This window comes from Nothoprocta perdicaria, unplaced genomic scaffold, assembly GCF_003342845.1.
Source record: "Nothoprocta perdicaria isolate Ctin4 unplaced genomic scaffold, notPer1 scaffold_136, whole genome shotgun sequence".
Classification (NCBI taxonomy): Eukaryota; Metazoa; Chordata; class Aves; order Tinamiformes; family Tinamidae; genus Nothoprocta; species Nothoprocta perdicaria.
This window is the reverse complement of record NW_020454494.1, coordinates 2091513-2114865: the sequence shown is the minus strand read 5'-3', so window position 1 is coordinate 2114865 and position 23353 is coordinate 2091513. Positions and strand designations below refer to the sequence as shown.

General features: G+C 37.7%; 1 protein-coding gene across 1 annotated transcript in view; it reads left to right on the top strand.

Annotated features, from left to right (window-relative positions):
* The first annotated feature begins 9755 nt into the window (after positions 1–9755).
* CSMD1 (CUB and Sushi multiple domains 1) overlaps positions 9756–23353 on the top strand; it is a 471181-nt gene continuing 457583 nt past the window's right edge. The window contains exons 1-2 of the mRNA XM_026033888.1: positions 9756–9954; positions 13290–13484. Of these exons, the coding sequence (XP_025889673.1) occupies positions 9756–9954; positions 13290–13484 (394 nt within the window). The remainder of the gene's footprint in view (positions 9955–13289; positions 13485–23353) is intronic.

Below are 23353 nucleotides of genomic sequence, written 5' to 3'. Positions count from 1 at the left end.
CAGGAAAGCTGCAGACTTCAGAAATGATGTCATTGAAGTATTTTATTTAGAAAATATTGCAATGATTTAGGAATGCGCAAGCATGTAGATTTCATCCACAGATAAAAGAGATTTCATCCTATCTTTTGGTTCTCTTAAAATACAGATTTCTACTTGTTCAACTAAAGAAACAACTTTACCACTGTAAATTTATATAGTTTTTTTTTTGTGTGTTTAATTTTTTAATTTTTAATTGTAGTTTATTGTTACATCTAGGGATACATAAATACAGCTTTGTTGTCAGGTGCTCCGTGAACCTGTATTTTGAATGTTTGCATTTCTGTATTCTAAAGTGAACTCTTAAGTGGAACAAAATGAAATGAATGAAATTTTGATTAAATAATTTTTAAGAAGAATGTAAATCATCTGTTGTTAGAAAACTTGCAGATTAAATCTGGCAAAGTTAATTGCATGCATGTGTGCATGTGTATGCCCAAGTGCACACATTCCAATAATCACAGAAGTTTGGAACTACTCTTTTAGTAGTATATTCTGTGCTACTGTGTGATGTTAGGCACATCATTAAGGATTTATAGCTGAAATATTTCAAATTGTGATTTTAATATTTGAAATATATGTAGACTGGACTCCATTTTAAAAAACCTGAATAAAAATGAAGAAAACAAACTTTGCATTAGTGCTCTCTTTACCAAGGCCTTATGATCCTGATCTTATGTATTTGGTATTACAAGTATAAGGAAGGTGGGACTCACTTTAACCTAATATTCAGTATATCAGTTCAATGTGATTATTTAGAAATTATTCTTCAGGATGAAAATAAACTTCCTATAGCAAATTGCTACATTCCGGAAATTTTGATCATACAAATGTAGAATAATTTCCCTCTGCCTTCCAATACTTCCCTTTTGTGTTATTACCAGAATTTAGAGTTCTATCAAATGGGTTTAGTCCCGATGCACAGTTTGCTTTAAATATAATATTTGCCTAATGTTGAGAATAACCTTTGTCTTGCTGGCTAGCAGCAAACTTTTGTCATACTAGTTTTTTATTTTCTGTAAAGAAACACTGATTTATTGGAAATAATTAATTGAATTGAATTAGTCTATTTACTTTAAAAAATGTAAAAACATCTGGACATTTTTTAGTTTGAAAATATGAAGACTTGATAACCTGCAGTTGAGGCCCAGTTTCAGAGTTCTGGCAGCTACAATGGTGATGCTAGCAGTAACTCTTGCAAGCTAGTTCAGTATCCATTATCTTTTGAAAATCAAGGCCCTTGTTCTCATATTTGAATTGAATTGGAGCTTTTCTGAAAATACCTTTCCGTAAACCTTCAGGTATTCCACATTTTGTGGAGGAAAACCAAATGGTGTTCCAAAATTTAACAAGCTTTACATGACTAGAACATACCTTCTAATAATTAAGTGACTTTTGGAGAATATGTTTGTATTTTGGGTTAACTTAATTGTAATGATCAATGAATTTACAAAATGGTCTAAACAAGATAGCATGCAATAATTTGACAAATATATTTTCCCAGATATAGAAATGAAAACATGAAATTATATCGTGTTCTCATTTTTCTGTGATCATGGGAAAGTATGACATTGAGCTCAGGGGCTCAGAAAAATATCAGTGCTCATTGCTGGAGGAATAAAATTGGAAAAATATGTATATTTCTCTCTTATTCACAACTGGATTTACAGTCAACTAATATAGGTCTATATCTTGTATGAGGTAGGTGTCTTGATAAATGAGTTGATGGATGAGATTTGGAGAAATCCTAAGGCGCTTTATTAAGGGGAAAGCTAAAAAAATATTTTTTTTCAATTCACATTAGATTAAACAGTCTTCAATTTGCCTCATATACATATTTGTGTGTGTGTGTGTGTGAGTGTGTGAGAGAAATAAATGAAGCGGGCTAAAAATTTAGTGTTCCCAGAAGCCTTTCTTAAATATGAAGAAGAATATGAGACAGAGGAAAAATTAATTTAGTGATAGTACCAATACAGAATAATTGTTGAATTATACTTCCTGTGGGAGGCATTTCTTCTAATTATTATTTTTCTTGTTATTTGGTTTCACCTTATCTTTATTATTCTGAGGGCTTTTAAATCTCAGAACTCAACATAAAATTATTTTATTATTATTTCTATAGAACCCASAGCCCTAACTGTGGGCCAATACTCCATATTACTTTAAATATTACCATTTTGTTTGTGCTTGCATAATCTCTGTCCCAGAAGTATATAATAAGTCAGGAGTAAACATGAAACTCAGGATCATAAAAAATAAGAAAAAAAAAATGATTGTGGTAAGCCCTAGCAGCCAGTAATTCAAAAGGGGCCTGTTCAACAGCTATTTTTTTAAGATGGAGAATGAGAAAAAATTTGATTGGAAAAGGCATTTGACTCACTACCTCCACTCGAAGAAGGACCTTCTCTTCCTTCTCTCCAAGGATGGAGATTTCAATCTCTCTTTGCAGCTTGATTCAAACATTGATTATTGACATGATGGGGAAAAAAAAAGAATTCCTACATTTTAATTGCAGGTAGCCTCATTGAAGCTTGTGTGTCTTGTGTCTCGTCCCCATGGGCCTCTGAGAAGGGTCTGTTTCTGCCTTTGCTACACTATGCTATTAAGTTAAGTTTCCCCCAGTCTAAAAACAGCTCCTCTTTATGATGCAACAGCCCAGCTTGCCCAGCTAATCCCAACGGGAAGCTCCAGCCCATCCTGGTGGCTCGCTGCTGAACCTGCTCCCATGTGTTTCTCTTGTAGCAGAAGTCCCAAGTACTCCAGATGTGCTCCCATAAGTGCCCAAAAAAAAAAAAAAAAAAAAAAAAAAAAAACCATTGCCCTCAATCTGCTGGTTTTCCTTTTACTCTTTTACTCTTCTGCAGTAGGAGATATGATTTTCTGTCTTTGCTGCCAGAGCACTTTGCTGGCTTCTGTTCAGCTTGTCCACCAGAATCCCAAGGCTCATTTCTGCCAACCTGTTTTCTACCCATCTGGTCCCGGCCTACATGTTTGCATGTCCCGAGTGCCGAATTTTGCATTTACCTTTATTGTGTTGACATGTTTCAGAGGGAGAAATAGCCTAACTGTCATTTATTTTCTTGCTGATAAAAACTATGAGATACTTGGCTTTAACGTAAAGTAGCTATGATATATGATAATACTGGAAGATATTCTGAGGTATTTTTCTAAATTTGTAAAAACACCCTTCGCTGATGACCATAAATGTTATATTCATTTTTAAGTGAAAGCATAGGTCTACAAATAGAAAACAGTTAATTTAATGCTTGCAGAATTACTCTTTAGATATCTTTATTGTCATTATTATGTCCTCCCATATTTTATAAGGAATGAGTGGAATACATTGTACAAAATACTGTTATTTACCTATGTCCAARAAAGAACAAAAGAATTGGCACAGTATTCTTAGCACTTATTTGTTTCATGATTTACAATTGCTAGTACTTTGGGATAAATTAACTGAAAGGTATTTAAGAAAGGTTCTTCTATTTTGTCCTGTGTGTGATGAAGCTGCTGTGATAAAGCTCAAGAACAAATTTTATTATCTTTGTAACAAAAATTCTGCATCCCTTGTAGGAATAAGATGAAACTTCATGTGGGCTATTTGCATGCTAAAATAGGAGTGCAAAAGACAGTTTTTTTCTTTCTGCGAAAGTAAAAATAAATGTCAAGGAGTGCTATAAAATAATCCATTCAGTCAACAACTATATCATTTAACACAAGACAGTAGTTCCTTGTTATTTAGGAATTGTTTTAAGCTGAATCTTTACACTCAGCCCTAGTGTCTCCTGTTTGTTGTTTTAGTGGATATGTTATGCTCTATTCTTATATCAGAACAAACTGAGGATAGTTCTATAATCAAAGATTCATATAACCTTGTGTGTATTCATAACTATTTCATATTTCATGTGCTCATTGTGATGTGTGACACAYATTTTAAAAACACCTGAGATTACTAATCACAGAATCATGTGGAGGCCCTCTGATGGTCTCCAGCCCAACCTGCTGCTCAAAGTAGATTGGATTAAAATAGGTTGCTCAGGGCATTTTCTAGATGAGTGTGAACATCTAGACAATAGATGTTCATCTATAAAGATGGCGATTCAACAGTCTTCCTGAGTTTGATTATCCCTTTTTCATGGTGACATGTTTTCCTTTTATCTGGTCAGACCTTCTCATGTTCCACCTTGTGCCAACTGCCTCTTGTTCTCTCCCTGCATGGCTCTGAGAAGATTCTGGCTCTGTCTTCTCTAAATCCCCCCACCAGATATTTTTAGGCAGCAATAAGATCTTTTGTCTTCTGTTCTTAACAAACCCAGTTCTTTCAGCCTCTTCCTCATGAAGTATGGGCTATGCTATTTTGCCACTTAATAGAAAAAGGTCTGGAGGGTAGAAAGAGAGGGGGAAAAATTATATTAGAAAACTTCCTGAACCCAAGAAAACAGTAGAAATTGTATAGGGAAAAGAATATTTAAAACAAAACAAAATACTGAGGTGTTTCTTAATCACCAAGGAGGAAAAAGAGGCTAAGATGGTAAGTGGAGGTGCCACAAAGAGCTATTTATTTATTTATTTATTTATTTATTTATTTATTTATTTATTTATTTTCAAATTCAAATGCTTGATATGTATTTTTTCTTGTAGGATTATTTACAGCAGCTCTGCTGAACTTGGAAAATATTTTTCTAGCAGTAGAGAATCTGATCTAGTTGCTTCTCAGTTAAAGCTGTGATGAGTGTTTCAGCTAGATTACTGCCTAGAATTGCACAGTAAGTGTACCATAAGTTCCTAAGTGACTTTTGGAGCAGATCTTATTTAAGCTCCTATTTTTATTTTGCAAATTCAAATAAAAGATATAAAGGAGTCATGGCAGAGAGTTTGCAGTTTGCACCCTTTTCTTTTTCTTTTTTTTTTCTTTTTCTTTTTTTCTTCTTGAGTATCTGATTATGTCAACTGATCTATTTGCATTAAACTGATATTATAAAGAGCCTTTAGGCATAAACAGATACAAATGCTATAAATTAAGGGTATTGCTTAGCTTGTGAATATATGACTTAGCTCTTTGCCTGTATGACTTTCATTCACTCATCTTTAGAAGGAAATATGAAGAAAGAGCAATTACATTAGGTAAGAACGATAGCCAAGAGGCTAATAAGAATAAAATCGTAAAGCAATGTGCTTAATATTCTGCAGAAAGATATAGTGAAAGCATTTGTTCCTAGAATTGTCAGTAGGTGCAAACTACATATTTCAATAGGTAATTTGACAAAATTGAAATATATATTTGTTCCTGTTTTGATCTTTCAGCAACCAATTCCTCTTGTTTAAAAAGGAAGTGTGATTAAGGACATGAATGAGATAAAATGTAATAAATAAATTTGTAGGCATGTCAAAACTTGCAGTGGAATGTCATGACTCCTATCAAGCTTAAGCACTCAATTTTGCTATTTGTAAATTGAAATAATTATTTTAGGTATCAAGAGACATTTGCAAGATTCAGAACGCTGATCAAGGCGTAGATTTTCCTTTTAAATATTGCCTTGACATGGAAATAGAAGCATTTTGTTATATTTATCTGAACAGTATATAGATTAAAAATGAGACTTTCATTTTTGAGAAGAAATAAAATGTATTTTTAGATTAGACACTCAAAACACCATTACTCTTGTAGCCTTAAAATCTGTCTAAATGACAGTTTTTTGCTAGTGCTATTGCCTCAGCAGATACCAATAATACAATTCTCTTAAAATTATCAGAGCTGTCATTGCCCTAGCTGCAGCAGCCTCCCCTTACTCCTCTCTCGTTCTACTGCACACCATAAATGGCAACTGTTGTGGGTTTGCCCACAAAAATCCTCAGCACGACTATACATGATGGATGTATAGTTACTGTCATTCTSTTCAGAGTGAGGATGATTGAACATTGGAGCAGGTTGCACAGGGAGGTTGTCAAGTCTCCATTCTCAGAGATCCTCAGAAGTCAATAGGACATGGTCATGGCCAATGTGCTTTAGATCTCGCTGACAGTGCTTGAGCAAGGTAGCTACACTACACCATCCGCAGAGATCCATTCCAACCCAACTCTTAGTGATTGAGTGAATTAAAGCTCAGAGATAGTAATACAGGATTTTTAAAGACATATCAAACTGAATTGCACTGAAGTCTATCAGTTCTCTCTGTAGGTTGCTACAATTTATATAATTGTGTCTATTTGAAAACATTTTAGTTTTGGTTTTTAGACTCTTGCAACAGCAGCCAATCGTGTCCATGAAAAAAAAAATCAACATTGTTGGTTTAGAGAATAAATAAGACTTTAGCTAAGGTAGGAGTGCAAATTCTGTCATCGTATTCTTTTATACATATACTTTTATAACGAATGAGCTGACATACACTCTATGCTACTTTGATCTACCCAGGTGGTAGATCAGTGGACAGTTCATTGTATGTAGCTTCTGGAAATAAAAAGGAAAAAAAAAAAGTTGTTTAATAAATTGGCAATGAAATATTGCAAACTTTTCAATTGATTCAGTACTCAATTATTTTAAAAAGGGAGAAAAACATTGTATTGCAGTAAGACAAAAAATGTTTAAAAGACCTTAAAATCAAATATATTGATTTTGTAGGCTTTTACTAGGTAGAAATGGTCTCGCTATTATTTCCAGGACAGGTTTATTAAAGGGCATTCTTGAGCATATGTTTTTAAGTCCATCTGTTGTTTAGTGCAGCAATTTTAGTTTCATAGATTAAAAGGTTCTTAAAATTAATTTCAGTTCCTTTTCAAGTGAGGCTGCTTTTTAAGTTGGAATAGAAACCTCTGTTTTAGTGTAATTCTTGCAAGAAAGTCTAGGTAAATCTATTTTTTTTCCTCTCCTCTTTGTAAGCATATTTTGCTTTGTTTTCTTAATACCTATGCTTATCCTCTATAATATATATATTCCTTTTCTCCTCTATAATATATATATATTTTCTTGTTCTATGACTCTGAAAGTAAGGTTCTGTGTATATCATTCATTTATGCATAAAATCAAAGCATAGTTATTTAGCCATGTGGCCAAGGAAACATGGGGTGTTCTCCACACTTACTCAACATCCTGACATCAGCTCTACAATATATATCCCTGACTTATTCCTCAGTGCTTCTGACCTTCACCCCAATGTTGTAATTCCAGAACTGCTATGTTGAAGGCTTTTCTGGCTTCTTCGTTACTTATGCTTTTTTTTTTTTTTTAATCAAGGCACATAGCAATACAGAAAAACAACATCTTAACAAAACAGGACATTATATTCTATACAACTGTCATGAGGGGTTTGAAGTAAACATGGAGAAAATGTGCACACATTTTGCAACAAGCAATAGCATTTCTATTACTTTGAAAACATTTGCAAACTAGTGTAATGAGCTTAGTAAGAAAATTCAGTGGGAATAAAACAGTCCTTCAACAGCTTATTCAGTTCAGTTCAGTGAAAGCTACCATTTATACTTTGAATTACAAGCATTGACCACAACCATCTGTCTGATCTTAGGTTTCTTTCTCAGCTACAGAGAATATGTGACCAGCATATGTATCCATGTAATATATACATGGATACAATATGGATCCAGCAAAATGAAAAGAACTGTCCACGTGTGAAGGGAGACTCCACAACCTCCCCACACAACCTATTCCAGTGTTCAGTCCCCCTCACTTTGAAGACGTGTTTTCTTGTGCTCAAGTGGAATTTGCAGTGTTTCAGTTTCTGTCCATTGCCTCTCCCATCCTGTCAGTCAGCATCACTAAGGAGCGCCTGACTGGCTCCATCTTCTTTGCACTTTGATCAGATTCCCCTGGAGCCTTCCCATCTCCAGGCTGAACAGCCCCAACACTCTCAGGCTTTCCTCATACGACAGATGCTCCTGTCCCTTCATCATCACCACCTTTGTGCGCCATAAGGTCCATATCTCATGCTGAGGAGCCCAGCACTAGATTCATGTGCTCCAAACATGACCTCACCAACGTGGAGTAGAGGTGGAGAATCACCTTCCTTGAGTTGTTGGCAACGCTTCGCCATTTTCTGCCTTTCCATTATCTGCATGCAATGCACATTACATGAGAAAGGCCAGTCTGATATATTTAGTTTCATGAAAAAAAACTTACAGAATCTTATAGCACAGCACAGCAGATTGAATTGTGCTAGAAAATGAAGTCCACACAGGTTCTTATGTCTATTATAACCATGAAGATAGACTCTTAAGTCAGAAATCTTAGGAGGTGAATATAGTTCAGCCATCCTTTTTGTACATAATATTTCTTTTAAAACACTAAGTCTAATCATATTCTTTTCAGAACACTTTTTTTTTTCCTTAGCCTGGCGAGTCCTTGAGAAAAATGTAAAGAACCCTGTGAGAAAACTGTAATAGGTTAGGTCACCTTACAAATCCTTTACCTTCAAATGCTTCAGTTCAGCTTTATTTAACTGACTGTAGTGGACATCACATTATTTTGTGAACCAAGCATTTTGATAGCAAAAGATACCACAATACTAGTGATTCTACCAGCTTCCTCCCGCAGGGAGTTACTGCAGACTCTCAATTCTATTGAAAGTAGAGTTCAGGACCAGGGCAGAAAAATTCTTTTTTTTTTTTTTTTTTTTTTTTTTTTTTTTTTTTTTTTTTTAATGAAAACTGCAACTGCACTGAAATTGTACTTTCAGGGACATATGTGACCTCTGCATATGACAGTTTTGGTTAACTTAAACTCTCATAATCTAAAGGGTCAACTGCAGTGGTTACTATTATACTATTATGAACCTTCAAAGTGTAATTGATCTCACTTCCAGAAACAGGAAGAGTAAAGTCTGTGCAAATGAAATTATTCAGCTACCTTAATGTACATTCCTGAAATTTTCAGAAAAGCACATTAATAATGTAATCCAATGCTTGATCTTGACAAGCAATGTTATCCTGGGAACTATTGCATACATTATTGAGCATGGCTGTCATTCTCAGATCACTCATCCTTTACTGTTTTTTTTTAGGAGGTTGTGGCAAAATGTGTGCCARCCTCAGGATGCTGAGTCCCATTATTTCTTCAGACTTGACAGACGTAGTGGTAAGAAAAATGAGGGGAAAAAAAAAAAAAAAAAGTTATATTGCAGGAGAGCTTCCTTACACAATTTAGAAGAGTGTTCTGCTGCAGTATGACTTCAACATGTGTTACCCAGGGCCAGTTGTCATATATATGGGAGATATGGATTTGCTTTGATACTTTCTAGCTGGGTATGCAGATTGCAAGAGTTCATATTATATTTCAGTAACATATTTTTGCAGATAGCACGCCCCCTCACAAAAAAAAAAAAAAAAAAAAAAAAAAAAAAAAAAAAAAAAGTTTGGGATTATCCGCAGCCCCGTCGCGTGGGCGGGACCAGCGGGGAAGGTGGCAATTTAACCTCCCCCCCTCCCCTGCAACCGCCTTCTCAGCCCCGATCTGGAAGGGAAGGGCGCCGGAGCGGCGGCTCGCGCCGGGCCGCCTGGCAGAGGCGAGCCGAACCGAGCCGAGCCGAGCCAAACGGCGGCCGAAGCAGCAGGGCGGGGAGGCGCAGGGAGGCGCTGCCCAGCGGCGGCTCTGAGGCAGCGTGGGTGGCGCCAGCAGGAGGGCGGCCCAACCGCCTGGCCGATAAATCTGGGGGCTGCTGCCGTGTGCTCGAGGCTGTGTGGCTTGTAGGGACTCGGACCGAGCCGCCATGTGCGCGTGCTGCAGTCCCGTTCTCCCGCTGCGCGGAGTGTCTGAGCTCAATGTGACCGGGCGGGGGAGCAGAGGCAACGGCTGCAGGAGGTGTGACCCGCTGGAGGAACGGCTTAACCTCGTGGCAGCCCTGAAGGAAGCGGTAGAAGGGCTAAGGAGCATCAGAGACTGTGGAAAAAAAGAGAGAAATTGGTGGAGTAAGGCCCTACAGTCATCTTAGGAAGTGTACTAGGGGAGTCATCCTAATCCATCTGAGGWTTCCTTATGTTCTTGTCATAAGGCYGAGAGGGCAGAATTAAGAAACAAGGAAGAATGGAAATAGATCCCTGCTTGTGGTGGCAGGAAGATCCCCTCACTTCCCACTTTGCCTCACCAGGTGACCATATGCAATAGGTATGAGGCCCTGGTACTTGAGGGACAGGCAAATGAGGGTGCAGGCCAAGTTCATGTAGGATGTTGTGTTGGGCAGTGTAGTCAAATCCATGCCTTAAGACTGCCATTCTAGATCTACGGGAATCTTCAAAATTCAAAGATCTACAAGAAGGATTAGATAGAGAATCTGGGGAACTACTGGCCTGTCAGCCTGACCTTGGTATCGGGGAAGGTTTTGGAGCAGATGATCGTGAAGGCARTCACACAACATGTGTGCAACAATCCCAGGATCAGGCCCAACCAGCACAGGTTCATGGATGACAAGTCCAGCCTGACTGACCTGACCTCCTTCTGTCACCAAGTGACTTACCTAGTGAATGAGGAAAAGGCTATAGATATGGTCTACACAGACATCAGTAAAGCATTTGACACAATCTTCTCCTGCATTCTGCTGGAGAAGTTGGCAGCTCATGGCTTAGAAAGGGCATTGCTGAGATCTCTGGGCCCAGAGAGTAGTGGTGAGTGGAGTTAAATCCAGCTGGCAAACAGTTATGAGTGATGTTTCCRGGGGTCAGTGTTAGGTCTGGTGCTCTTTAATAGCTTTGCTGCTGAGGAGCTGCATCATGTCCAGAGAAGGGCAATGATGCTGGTGAAGGGGGTGCAGCACAGATCTTATGAGGAACATAAGATGCTGGGGTCATTTAGTCTGGAGGAGCCTCAGGGGAGACCTTATAATTCCCTACAACCACCTGAAAGGAGGTTGTAGTGAGGCAGGGGTTGATCTCTTCTTCAGAATAACTACAAAAATAGGACAAGAGGAAATGGCCTCAAATTGCACTGAGGGAAGGTCAGGTTAGATATCAGGAAAATTTTTGTGACAGAAAGAGTGGTGTGAAGTGTTGGAACAGACTGTCYAGGGAAGTGGTGGAGTCACAATCCCTWGCAGTTTTGAAGGAACACATACATGAGGTGCTTAAGAACATGGTTTAGCAGACAGGATATTTACAATTGGACTCTATGGTTGGTAAAGACCTTCAAGATAATAATGATTCTATGATTCTGTCCATATAGTTCTGGATAAACAGATATAATGGTGAAGCAACTCTATATAATAGTGCTTTGCAAAAATGTTCAATTTGAAAAAGTATAGAAGAGAGGCTCTTGTTTTCAGACACAAACACTCTGTGGCCAAGCCACCTGATATTTTTTGACTTGTCTGGCTTGTTCTGCAGGCTTTATGTGTATTAGAAGTAGTGCTTTATATCATTAACCTATCATGACTAGAGCAACAAAAAGGAAAAAAATTGTAAACAAAGTGCTAGCGTTTTAATACTAATAGTACTGTAAAAATATGTAATGCATCATTGATACCAACTTTTCCAAGTTTATATTTTATTTCAATTCATCCAGTGTCTAAATCACTTCCTTTATTTTAAAATATTTTATACATTCTAGCATACACAAAACATTCACTGTATTTTCAATATAGATGARTCTTTTAAATAAATCTCATATTTGATGAAATTAATGCATATGAAATTGAACTATACTAACTGTTTCTCTAGAAGCCGAGGCTTCATCCTTGAAACAAAGCATTTATCCTCCTTTATCTTGGCAATTGAAACAGCACAAAGGAAATTGGGTGTCATGTTGCTTGTTTCTAGTTTGCTAGTTATTCACTGAAAAAAAACGCTTGAAGTAGCTCCTATAATTCACAGAACTCTTAGTTCTCCAGTGTGTAGCACAGGTACAACATTCACTGTTTTTATCAGGATGGTAGGCAGCCTTTGTTACGTAGTTAACATTGGTAGAAGATGTTGAGATTTCTTCTGGTAGAGAAAGCAGCATAAAAAAACTGTTCTTTTTTTTTCTTTATTTTTTAATGTTTCTGTAAAGCTTTTAGTCTTGAATCTATTTGGGATATGGCTACGTAATTTGTGTTTTAACGTAAGAGTAATCATGATAACTGAAATGCCAGTGTGACTAACTGTTTTAGAGATTAATTGTGGGTGTGCTTTCAATAATTGGACTTACATGGTAAAGTGGAACTTAATTAGCATTGATATATTGATATATTGCTTTACAACTCTCTGAGGATGTGCATCTGTTGAATAATTAATCCTCCCAACATATAGGTGGGTGAGACTTGTGTAGCTATTGTGTGTTTTGCAGATGGGTGGAGTCATGGAGAAAAATGGGGGGGAAACAATCTGTCCATGAAAGCACAGAGTACCCAAAATGAAACATCTTTTCAAGCTTTTCATTCTTTGATGAATGCTTTTATGTTTTGTGTTGTGGTACATCATTTGTTCATGACATACTTCAGTTTTCTACCTGTATTTTTTATGCACTACAGGAAATTAAACAATTTTGCTTTGCTTCCTTCAGTGAAAGACACACGGTTAATGATTTTCAAATGAGATGAAGACCAAAAGCAATTCCTTTCATTCATACACACACATAGACACACACACACAGTTTTATCTTCCTGGAAAAATAAACAGATTAAGCAGTGCTATTGGGTTAATATGAATGGACATATTCATTTTTCTGTTTTCTGCTGCTTCCTAGAACCATATTAAGAAAGATTGATTTAATTCTTCCTCTTCTAATAGATGAAATTAAGCAGAAAAGCAATTGTGTGGGTTTTTAATATATATTAAACTTTAATTTATTTTTAGAAAGTAATTAACTACAAAATTCTTCCAAATTGTTATTCTAGCAGTTAAAATGAAAATTACAAATAAGGTCCTCTGACTGGAAGTCAGTAGAGCTGCCTAGCTCCATAATGATTTAAGAATATTCTTGGATTTTTTTTTTTCAAAAATAGAATTAAATAGAAATGCCTCTCTCTGCAAGGTGTGGGAGAAATAGAATTTTTAAGCTATTTTGTCATTTGAAAGCAGATCTGTAAAGAACTTTATTGAAGAGATATKAAATTACGAACTGAGATTAAAGTTAGCTTTGAAAGTGATGCCTGTTATAAACTGAACCTTTTGTAGAAGTATATTCCATGATATAATTTGACCTTCTTTGCATGCTGTTCCAAAGAGTAATGTTAAAAACACTTAAAAATTACTTGAAGACAGTTGTTTCACAAGTATCTATTGCTTCTGTCTGCAGAATTCAAATGTACCTCTTTCCTTCTTTCTTTCAACAGTATTACCTAGTCACACTTGTGGCAACCCAGGAGAAATTCCTAAAGGAGTTCTTCACGGAACAAGATTCAACATCGGAGATAAAATCCGCTACAGCTGTGTCTCTGGTTACATCCTGGAAGGCCATGCCATGTTGACGTGTATCGTGAGTCCTGGAAATGGTGCATCATGGGATTTCCCAGTTCCTTTTTGCAGAGGTAAATGAATGCAACTTCCTTAAGATGTTAAGCAATATTAAAATAAATAGGTTCATAGAATCATAGAATGCCGAAGGTTGGAAGGGACCTCAGAGGTCATCGAGTCCAACCCCCCTGCTCACGCAGGGTCACCTAGAGCACGTGGCACAGGGCTGCATCCAAGCGGGTTTTAAAGATCTCCAAAGAAGGAGACTCCACAACCTCTCTGGGCAGCCTGTTTCAGTGCTTTGTCACCTTCACAGTGAAGAAATGCTTCCTTAAGTTCCTGTGGAACTTCCGATGCTTCAGTTTGAAGCCATTTCCTCTAGTCCTATCCCTGCCCACCACTGAAAAGAGGCCGCCCCCTCCTCCTCACTGCCTCCCTTGAGGTATTTATACACGCTGATCAGGTCCCCCCTCAGCCTYCTCTTCYCCAGGCTGAACAGRCCCAGCTCTCTCAGCCTTTGYTCAYAKGGYAGATGTTCCAGGCCTCTGATCATCCTGGTAGCCCTGCGCTGGACTCTCTCCAGCAGCTCCACATCCCTCTTGTACTGGGGAGCCCAGAACTGGACACAGTACTCCAGATGTGGCCTCACCAGGGCTGAGTAGAGGGGGATGATCACTTCCCTCGACCTGCTGGAGATGCTTTTCTTAATGCACCCCAGGATCCCGTTGGCCTTCTTGGCCACCAGGGCACACTGCTGCCTCATGGTCAACTTGTCGTCCACCATGACACCCAGGTCCCTGTCTGCGGGGCTGCTCTCCAGCAGGTCCACCCCTAATCTGTACTGGTGTCCAGGGTTATTCCTCCCCAAGTGCAGGACCTTGCACTTGCCCCTGTTGAACCTCATGAGGTTTCTCGCCGCCCAGTCCTCCAGTCTGTCCAGGTCCCTCTGGATGGCAGCACAGCCCTCAGGGCTATCAGCTACTCCACCCAGTTTGGTATCGTCGGCAAACTTGCTGAGGGAGCACTCCAGCCCTTCATCCAGGACTCCAGCCCTTCATCCAGGAAAATTAATTGGAGAGGAAGGGGTTAGTCCAATGCACTTTCTAAAGATTTATACCATTTAATATTGCAGTCACAACTGAGAAGCAGTGATTATTGAGAATTCCCAGATTTTGTTTACTGTTTTATTCCCCCTTTCTTAATTACATTTGGAGACACTGTGGCACTTGTATGACATGTTTTGGCGAATGCTTTGCAATCTTATGTTCCTAACATTTGGGGGCAGGAGTAGTATCAATTCTTGAGCTATAGAAGCTTCTATAGATATCTATAGAAGCTATAGATGGGGGGAGGGGGGGGAGGGGAGAAAAAGCCAGAAAGAACCACTGGGTGCCATCTAACCACCATCCACAAACTCTTGTCCCCTCAAAGCAGACACAACTTCAAAGTTAGATCAGGTTACGCAGTTTTTTTGTCCGTCTGAGATTTTCAGAACTCTGAGGACAGAAATTCCAATTCCTGTTCTGAACTTGGGCAATGTTCCTGTCTGCTCATTCATCCATTTCACCAAGTTCTGTTTGAATGGCATTCCTGCCCTTCAGGGAGCCGTATGCACCTTTCAAAGATGTGTTCAGTGCTCTATTACAGATTCTTGATGAACGTGTTTCTGTCCCATTATGAATCACTGGGAATCACCCAGTAACTGACCACTAATTTGACTTTGATTCACTGACCCCCAGTACTTTGAACTTGATGATCCACCCAGTTTTTTACTTGCATTTGAGTCAGTTCATTCAGTCCCTTTCCCCTAAATTTGGCTAGAAGGATGTAATGACAAACTGTGTAGAAAATCTCATTAATGTTAAGCTAAATCCAACAGTGTGTCCTTTCATCAAAGATGACAATGAGCTTGGCCTAAAATGACATGCTCTTGGAAGATGCATGCTGGCTGTTGCTAGTAATATCTTCTCCTTCATATGCTTGGAAATGACTTTAATAAAGACTTTATCCATAATTTTTGAGAGGTCTGAGGGACACCTGATATTCTACTGTAGTCAGAATCCTTATTTTTATCTTTTTTTTTGAAATTGAGAAATGATATTTTAGCCATTTTCTAGTAATTGGGAATTGCCTGTCATTGTCACTGTCATCCAAAAAGGTTAGAGAAGTCTCACACTGAGGCACACTGGTTACCCTTAGTTTCATGCCACTGTGTGCCGTGAGCTTGTACATGTCCAGTTTAGGTATGAAGTGTCTGAACTGATCCTTCCCTGCTGTGGGTACTATATTTCTACACAAAGCTTTACCACCGTGCACCTTATGACAAACTACCACACAGATCAGAAGGCCACCATTTCCTTTATTTTCTTTTTGTTCTTGTTGTCCCTACAGAAACTATTCTTGTTGTGCTTCACATCTTCGTGTTCCTCACCAGTGTTATTTCATCTGCACTTTGAGGTTTCTAGTTCTACCCATGGGTGATATTTTTATATTCCTTTTGGAGGATGTGCCTCCTTTTTCTTTTTTTTTTTTTTTTTTTTCCTTTTTTTTTTTTCTTCTGAGTCAGGAATTCCCTGTTCAGCCACAGCAGCTTTCTCTGTTGCCAACTCAAGGAATGGAAAGGAAGTTGCCCTTGAAGATAAATAAGCTCTTTGGGGCTTCTTTCCTTTCAAGCGCCTTGTCATCCCATGAGATCATGTCTTACACTTATGAAACAAATTGAAATCTCCTTTCTCAAAATCCAGGGAATTTATTCTATTAATTGCCTTCATCATGTCCCTCAAGATAGTCAACTCCTGACTGCTTCAGCCTGGGCTGCCATTTACTATAATTTCTTTGAATGGTTCCTTGCTTTTAGGCCTAGTTTATCTATCACACTTAATTGATAGGTCAGAAGAGTGACCTCTGGAATTAATCTGGTCCAACCCCTTGCTCAAGCAGGATCTGCTAGACTTAAAACAGGTTGCCCAGGACCTTGTCCTGCTGAGTTTCAAATATCTCCAAGAATGGAGATTTCATTACCCCTTTGCACAACCTGATCCCAATGACACCACAGATCTTTGACTTCAGGCCAAATTCTAGCTCCTGTAGCTGGCTTCCAAAGCTGCATGTCTGTGTATACAGTCACTTAAACTGGCTTGCCAAAGTCGTGGTATTTTCCCAGGGAGAGTGAGAGAAACAGTTTCATTACCACATCCTACTTGTCTTTCCCTGTGCAGTTCTCCAGTGTAACTGTAGGCTTCAGGCTCCATCCCTGACAAATTTAAAGCCCTCCTTGCTAGGTTAGCAAACCTGTTGGCAGAAATATTCTTATCCTGTTTAATCAGGCAGATCGCTTGTCTCCCCTGCAGTCCTTATTTCTTAAAGGCCCTGTGACCAGGTAAAGATCTGCTGCCCAACACCAGCTGCTTCATCAGGAGCTTGTCTGCAGGATTCTGCCACAGCTGCTTTAAGGAGAACCCTTCCAGGGCTATGCCCTTCACTCCAAGCCTGGAGCCTGGCATTCACCCTTGCCTGCTCAGATTCTCCTGTGTTGATATTATCGGTGCCCATGTGGAAGAGCAAGGAACGATAGTAATTGTGTTCTGTAATAATTCATTAAGTTTTCTTGTGACTGAAAGGTCTTACCATACAATTCCTCGGAGTAAAGAAGTATTTTATAAATGTATATGCTCAAAAAATCCCACAGCAGTCAATAACAACAAAAACAATGAAGATTTGGGTCATGTCTGTTGCTTGTACTTGTTTTCAAGCAGTATACTTTGGAGATTTCTTTAATGACTGCTTTGAAAACAGGAAGAAAAAAACACCATTTTTCTAACCTTTCTGTTGTGTGATCTTAGATTTTCTTTGTCCTTCTAATAAGAGTTAGTAAACAGTTTTCAGAAAAACATACATGTTGTAACTTCACAGTTCCTTTGAGGATGAGAGTCAGTTGAAGAAGAGTTTTTTTTCTCCTTTCTTTTTTTAATAACTCTCAGTGTCTAGTAAATATTCATTCTATTTGCACAGATACTACTCATTCTGGCAGTGTTCCCTGCTGTAAAGTAGGAAATGTGATGGCACGTGTACGTGTGTACAGATAAGACGTTGCAACCTAAGACAGTTGACTGATTATGGATTTTAAGCATTTCTTATTTTGTCTCATTTTATTATTATTCTGGAATATTTTCTATGGGGTAGCCCTTTTTATATACTAATTTTTTCAAACCAGAAATACTATGCACCTGGTTTCTTCAAGTATTTGCCATGAAAGCACCTTTTATTACTGTTTTGTTTGTAGATGGTATCCTTGTTATTGGGGCTCCTTGTTATCCTCTTGTTAGAGGATTTTGGGGCTGACTATTTTTTGGAAAATATAGCAGTGGAAAAAAAAAAAGAAACCTAGACAACTTTTTTAATGGTGAATTTGAGATAAAAATGATAGAAAACATCAAGAAAGGGTGAAAGGCAAATTCAGAAAAGGAGTAGTAGTTATTTAAAAAAAATAACTCCTTTGTACATAGTTACGTTGACTGTGAATATTTCTCCTTCTATTACAACTTAATCAAGAAAGTTACAATGGGTTGCTGAAAAACACAGGGCGTCATAGCTGGTACACCAAATTTTATAGCTAAGTCTCCTCTAAATTTTATACCTCTACTGATTTTTTTGTCTTGTGAAGAAGTCTTTCCCCCACCTTGCTGCAGTAGTAATGTCACCCAGAGCATTAGCTTCCTTTCCTCTTTAAGTTGAAATCCTGTGCAGTACGAGTCTGAAACATTTTGAATTGTAATTTCATTCTCTGTAGTAACTCTACCAATAGCTGATTTATGATATGTGACTACTTCTAAAAAGAGCTTTGTATAATTAGGTTCTCAATTCTCAGTAATTTTGAGAATCCCTAGTTGATTATAGTTGCATGAGCCTAGATTTTTATGAAGCTCGCATTAGGAATACAAATTGAGTTAGTGATATTATAGTTGTAGGCTTTTTCTCATGCTGAAAATAGCTGTGAGAAGAACATGTAATATATTACCGCTAAAAAGACAGGCAGTTATTGGAGGGAAAATCAAAAATAAATACAGAACAAACCATTGGAGAAGATCACATATCAGAAAAGCTCAAAAGGCTCAGAAAATGATTATTGGGCTAACTGTTATTGGAGAAACACTGCTGGGAAGAATATGCAATCAAAAAGAAATCCTTAGAAGAGATGAAGGGAGAAAGGAAGAACAGTTTGTAGATCAAAGTGACTCATTATAGAGTAAGATAAACTGAATACAGAGATTTGGAGCTAATGTTTCTAAACTTCTACTCCGTTAGATGTTTTTGGTGMTATCTGTACTTTTAAAGTAACAAGTAATTCTCTAAGGTCATTGTAATTTTTACTCTGACGTTGAGACAAGTATGATATTATAAGTTTAAGGAGGAGRAAAAAAAAAGATATGCTGATCCCATCATTCATCCATATTATAAGTATTTTATAAAACACGTTGTCTAGCTAATACCATGGTAGGCAGTAAACTTCACTTAKAATAGGATGAAGGTAGGAATGTTTATTCCAAGTTTGATCTGAGCTGGACAGCTTGAACCAGCATCTGCAGGTCAAAACTGCACAACTGTGTCCAGTAAGGTTCCTGTTTTTAACCATAAATTTTTCACTGAATCGAGAATCAGCCAGTGATGACCTCAACAGAAATTAACATCTTTCCACAATGCTTTTATTGCTCTTTCCCCAAACTGTTTTCTGACAAAAGAAGGAAAGATAAAATTATCTGTCATCTCTAGCTGTAGATTTTGATAGAGAGAAAATATATTCTGATTTTTTTTTATTTTTAAAAGAAAATTGCAATTCTTTTTAGCAATCTCGCTAATTTTCAGAATAACATATACTGGTGAAATCTACACTGGATAATTTCTTATAGAATAGTATAGGAGTGACGAGATGACACCAGAAAAAGGGTGCTGCTAGGAGTGTTCTTTCATATGCATATGCACATATGTGTGTGTGTGTGTTTGTATGCATGGGTATTCTTTTGTGCTAGCATTTATCACTTGCTATGAAGGAGCTAGGCAAAACTTGAAAAAGGCCAAGTCAAAAGTACTGACTGGAACTTCAACAAGGTGTCTGGAAAGCTAGAAGAGCAAGTAAAAAAATGAGATAAACAGTATAATGAAGATATAACAAAGGCATACGGGCATTCGAAATAGTATTGTGAAGTCAAAGAGGACTTCAGGCTGACCGCTAGGTACTGGCATAAAGTTAACATCAAAGAAATAAAATGATTTGATAAAAAAGAAAGAAAAATGTCAAATAGGCAGGCAAAAAAGTGTAAAGATGACTGCACGTGTACTTTTTGGAATAACTGCATTAACTTTTCTAATTATTAAAGGAATACGTGTGAAACCTGGAAAAATAATTAATTTGCCCTTGAAGAATTTATCCTTTTCCCCTTTTTGCTTAGTAATTAGAGCTTTACTATTTGTCATAGACTGTTATTTTAAGGGATCATTATCAGCATTAAAATAAAATCATATTCTCAAGTGAATCATTATCTAATCATGAAAACTGCTAAGGATACTTAATTGGAAGAGAAGAGAGACTCTTAGGAAGATATCTGAAAGATTAATCTTTTATTTTTGTGGGAGACAGAGTATGAAATTGTTGATTAGTTTTCAAATTTCTTGATCTTGCTTCTTCCTCATCAGCCTCTCTTAAATCTAAATTTTTGCAAAGGAAGGGCAGCAGAATAGAGATTTTGAGTCTGTGTTTGCTCAAGCACATTCTAGCAATTAATAAATTTTCTGTCAAATTAGCAAAAAACTTGTTCAATCTGGAAGCAACTTTTAAGTTAGGATATTGGATCTGATTTCTTTTTCAGAGTGTATGGAAGATAGAGGGGCAATCCCTGTTGGGCAACAGACTGATAAAAAGAGACACTCTAAAGGTCTGCTAAATTATGCCCCATGTTTGTAAAGGGAAAAATGAACCTTTTTCTGGGCAAGAGAAGCTACCAGATTGAATCCACTGCAGTCAGAGTCAATAACTGCAACAGATCCCCACTGGATACTGCTTACATAGAGATCAATAAAGTGTAAAAGTTAAAATACTCCAAAAAACAGATGCATTTTTGCCCACTGGCAACTAAATGGTTTACAGCTATACCTGTATTTCTGTTGCGTTCATTCTATTAAATTGTAGGAAGAAATCTGACTTACTAGTTTGCGTGGGAAAGACTCTATTTTCCTACCACAGTAATTTTAACCAGAATTTTAGCAAAAAAGAATGCTATTCTGTGTAGAGATTAATCCAAATTATTTTGAAGTGTCATTTGAAAACTCTGCATAGAGTAAGAAAATATTTCTTAGATGTGCAGTCTAATGAATATTTAATTTATGTGAARTTGATCAACAGCAACAGCAGCAATTGAGAAAGGGAGACAAACTGATTAGACCACTCGTCTACAGTACATCTGGATTGAAGTGGTCTTCACAAGTTTCTATTTATTTAAACATGGAAAAGAGGCATAGATTTAGCTTGTGCCTGTGCAAAAGAAAAGCTGTGTAATACTAAAAAATAATAAGAGTTTAGTGAGCAGAACTGAATATTTTGATGGTTAAAGAGCAAGCTGCCAATTGGAGTTAGATTAGATGAATGACTCGTCTGATGGCTGTGTAATGCTACATCATTGTAGCACTTACTGATGTTTTTGGTTTTTATGAATCTGGCAGTTTAGCAGCTTGACAGTTGGCACTGACATCCTAAGACTTATTTTTAAACTTGGCAGTGATAGATAAAGGCTTGTTTTTAGATTTACATCAGGAAGGTATTTTAAAATGGTAATTYTAAAATCTTGTGTCAAAGAATTAATTGAACTTTTATTTTAACCATTTCTAAAACACCCAAAGCAAATATGTATGGAAGCAATCATTCATGATTATTTTATAGATGTGTTCTCTGTGTTGAAACATTTCATTAAATGAGGTACAATTATGTACTTCTTCACAAATGGCCTCACAAAAGATTGCACAAATGCTATTTAATAAAGTATAAAATAAAGAACTGTTTCAGTGATATTTTTAATAAGGCATGCTAAATAATGTATGCCTGCAGTTCATTTACAACTGTCTAAAGCTGCAATTTTCTTTAATTGATAAGCCTTACAAAATGTGACTTGAAATGACAATATGTCGTTTGATGATGCTTTTTGAAATGTCACTCAAATTTTTAATTGCATCTGTTCTGTTGCTAGTGATGAGGCAGTAAGAAGGCAACTAGAAGTGACATAGCAAGGAAAACTTTCTTCAGTAACTGATGATGAACTTGATATATTAAATCACTGCTGTGTTTCGTATCAGTTACAACAGTAATGTAGCAAAATGAATCGTCCTTTCAAGTCAGGATTCTGTCATCTAAACTGGGGTTAAATAGGCCAGAACATTTGATTTCAGATTGCAAATTAATTTTACAATTTTAAATTCTGGCTTAACTGCTGTTTTTGGCTCATTGTGCAGTGAACAACTTTTACTTGAGTAAGTATTTTCTAAGCTTTTATGTAGAAGGGAGGTAGAGAATACAGGACACGGCCTTGTAGAATTTTGTGTGAGATGGAGAGGAAGRTCTCGTGAACAATAACTGTATGTTCAAAAGATACCTAAGCCAAACAACATTTAGGACATTTTCGAATACATTGTTTCTGTCCTTTCCCTGTCCTTGGATATCTGCTTATCAGGGTTTGCATCTTACTTGTAGGAAGATCTCATTATTGAAATACCCTTCTTTGTCCATACCAAAAGAATGAGCTAAAATGTATACTTACGGAGATTTGATCTCTTCCTTATGCAAGGAAGAGTACACCTAGCCAAAAATACCAAATTGTTATTTTTGGTGAGATGATTGTTTTTGGTTTGGGGGGAAAAGAGGGAGGAAGAAAAAAGCGGGGGGGGAGGAAGACTCCTTAGTGATTAATTCGAATTTTCATATATAACATATCCATAGACTTCAGGTGTTTTTATCTAAGCTGCCCATGTGCTGTATATATGTATTCTTACCAAGGTCTAAATGGTACAAGCTAGACATGTTTGTATGTACGCTCTGTATAAGACAGGTATTTTCTAAATTTAGACCAATTAATTCCTGACTACTGAGAGATCCAAATGTTTGTAGCTTTATACTTCAAGTAGTCAATTACGCTGATATGAACAGCACTTGGTGCAGTTGCTTACAACCTCACAATAACCACGAGTGTTTAGCATTAATTACTTGCATATTTTAGAATGCAACTTGCTAATCACTGTGAGCTGGAATTTCGGGAGCCAAAGGCACCGTCTGCTGTGAAAGTGCCATGAGCTCTGGGGTGCATTAATGTCCCCAGGCCACGTTCGGGCTGAGTCACAAGCCCCGCACAGAGCAAGAAGGCCGGGCTGGAAGTGGGCATKGGTGCAAGGGGAGCCACCATCTCTGAGGCCAGCTGTGAAACACGGCTTGTCTCCTCGTGGTCCAACACTCTTGCSGTTGGAATGCTGTGGCCGCATCCTGTCTGCATGCACCAGTTCTTAGGCAATTTGTTACCTGGTTCCATATTCAACAGCCCTTTTGCTGCAGCCTGGGTGCTGCGTCTCTCCGAGGAAGTCTGCACGTGCCAGCTGCTGGAGCATGGGAATCTGTTGGAGGAAGGAGCCTTGGGTACAGCCTCTGCCTTCCCTAGGCATCCACCTCTGTGAGAGGGAAAATGCTAGCTCTCTGTCTGCTTGCACTAAGTGGTTGCTCCATTCTTACCTGACTCACGTTGCCTTTCCTTTGCTAAGCTAACTTGGTCTCTTGCAGTTGCTGTTATGAATAGATTAAATAGCTCTGCCTCCCTCTGGGCAGATATTTTCAGAATATTTCAGAATATTTAAGGTTGGAAGGGACCTCTACAGATCATCTAGTCCAACCTTCCTGCTCAAGCAGGCACACCTA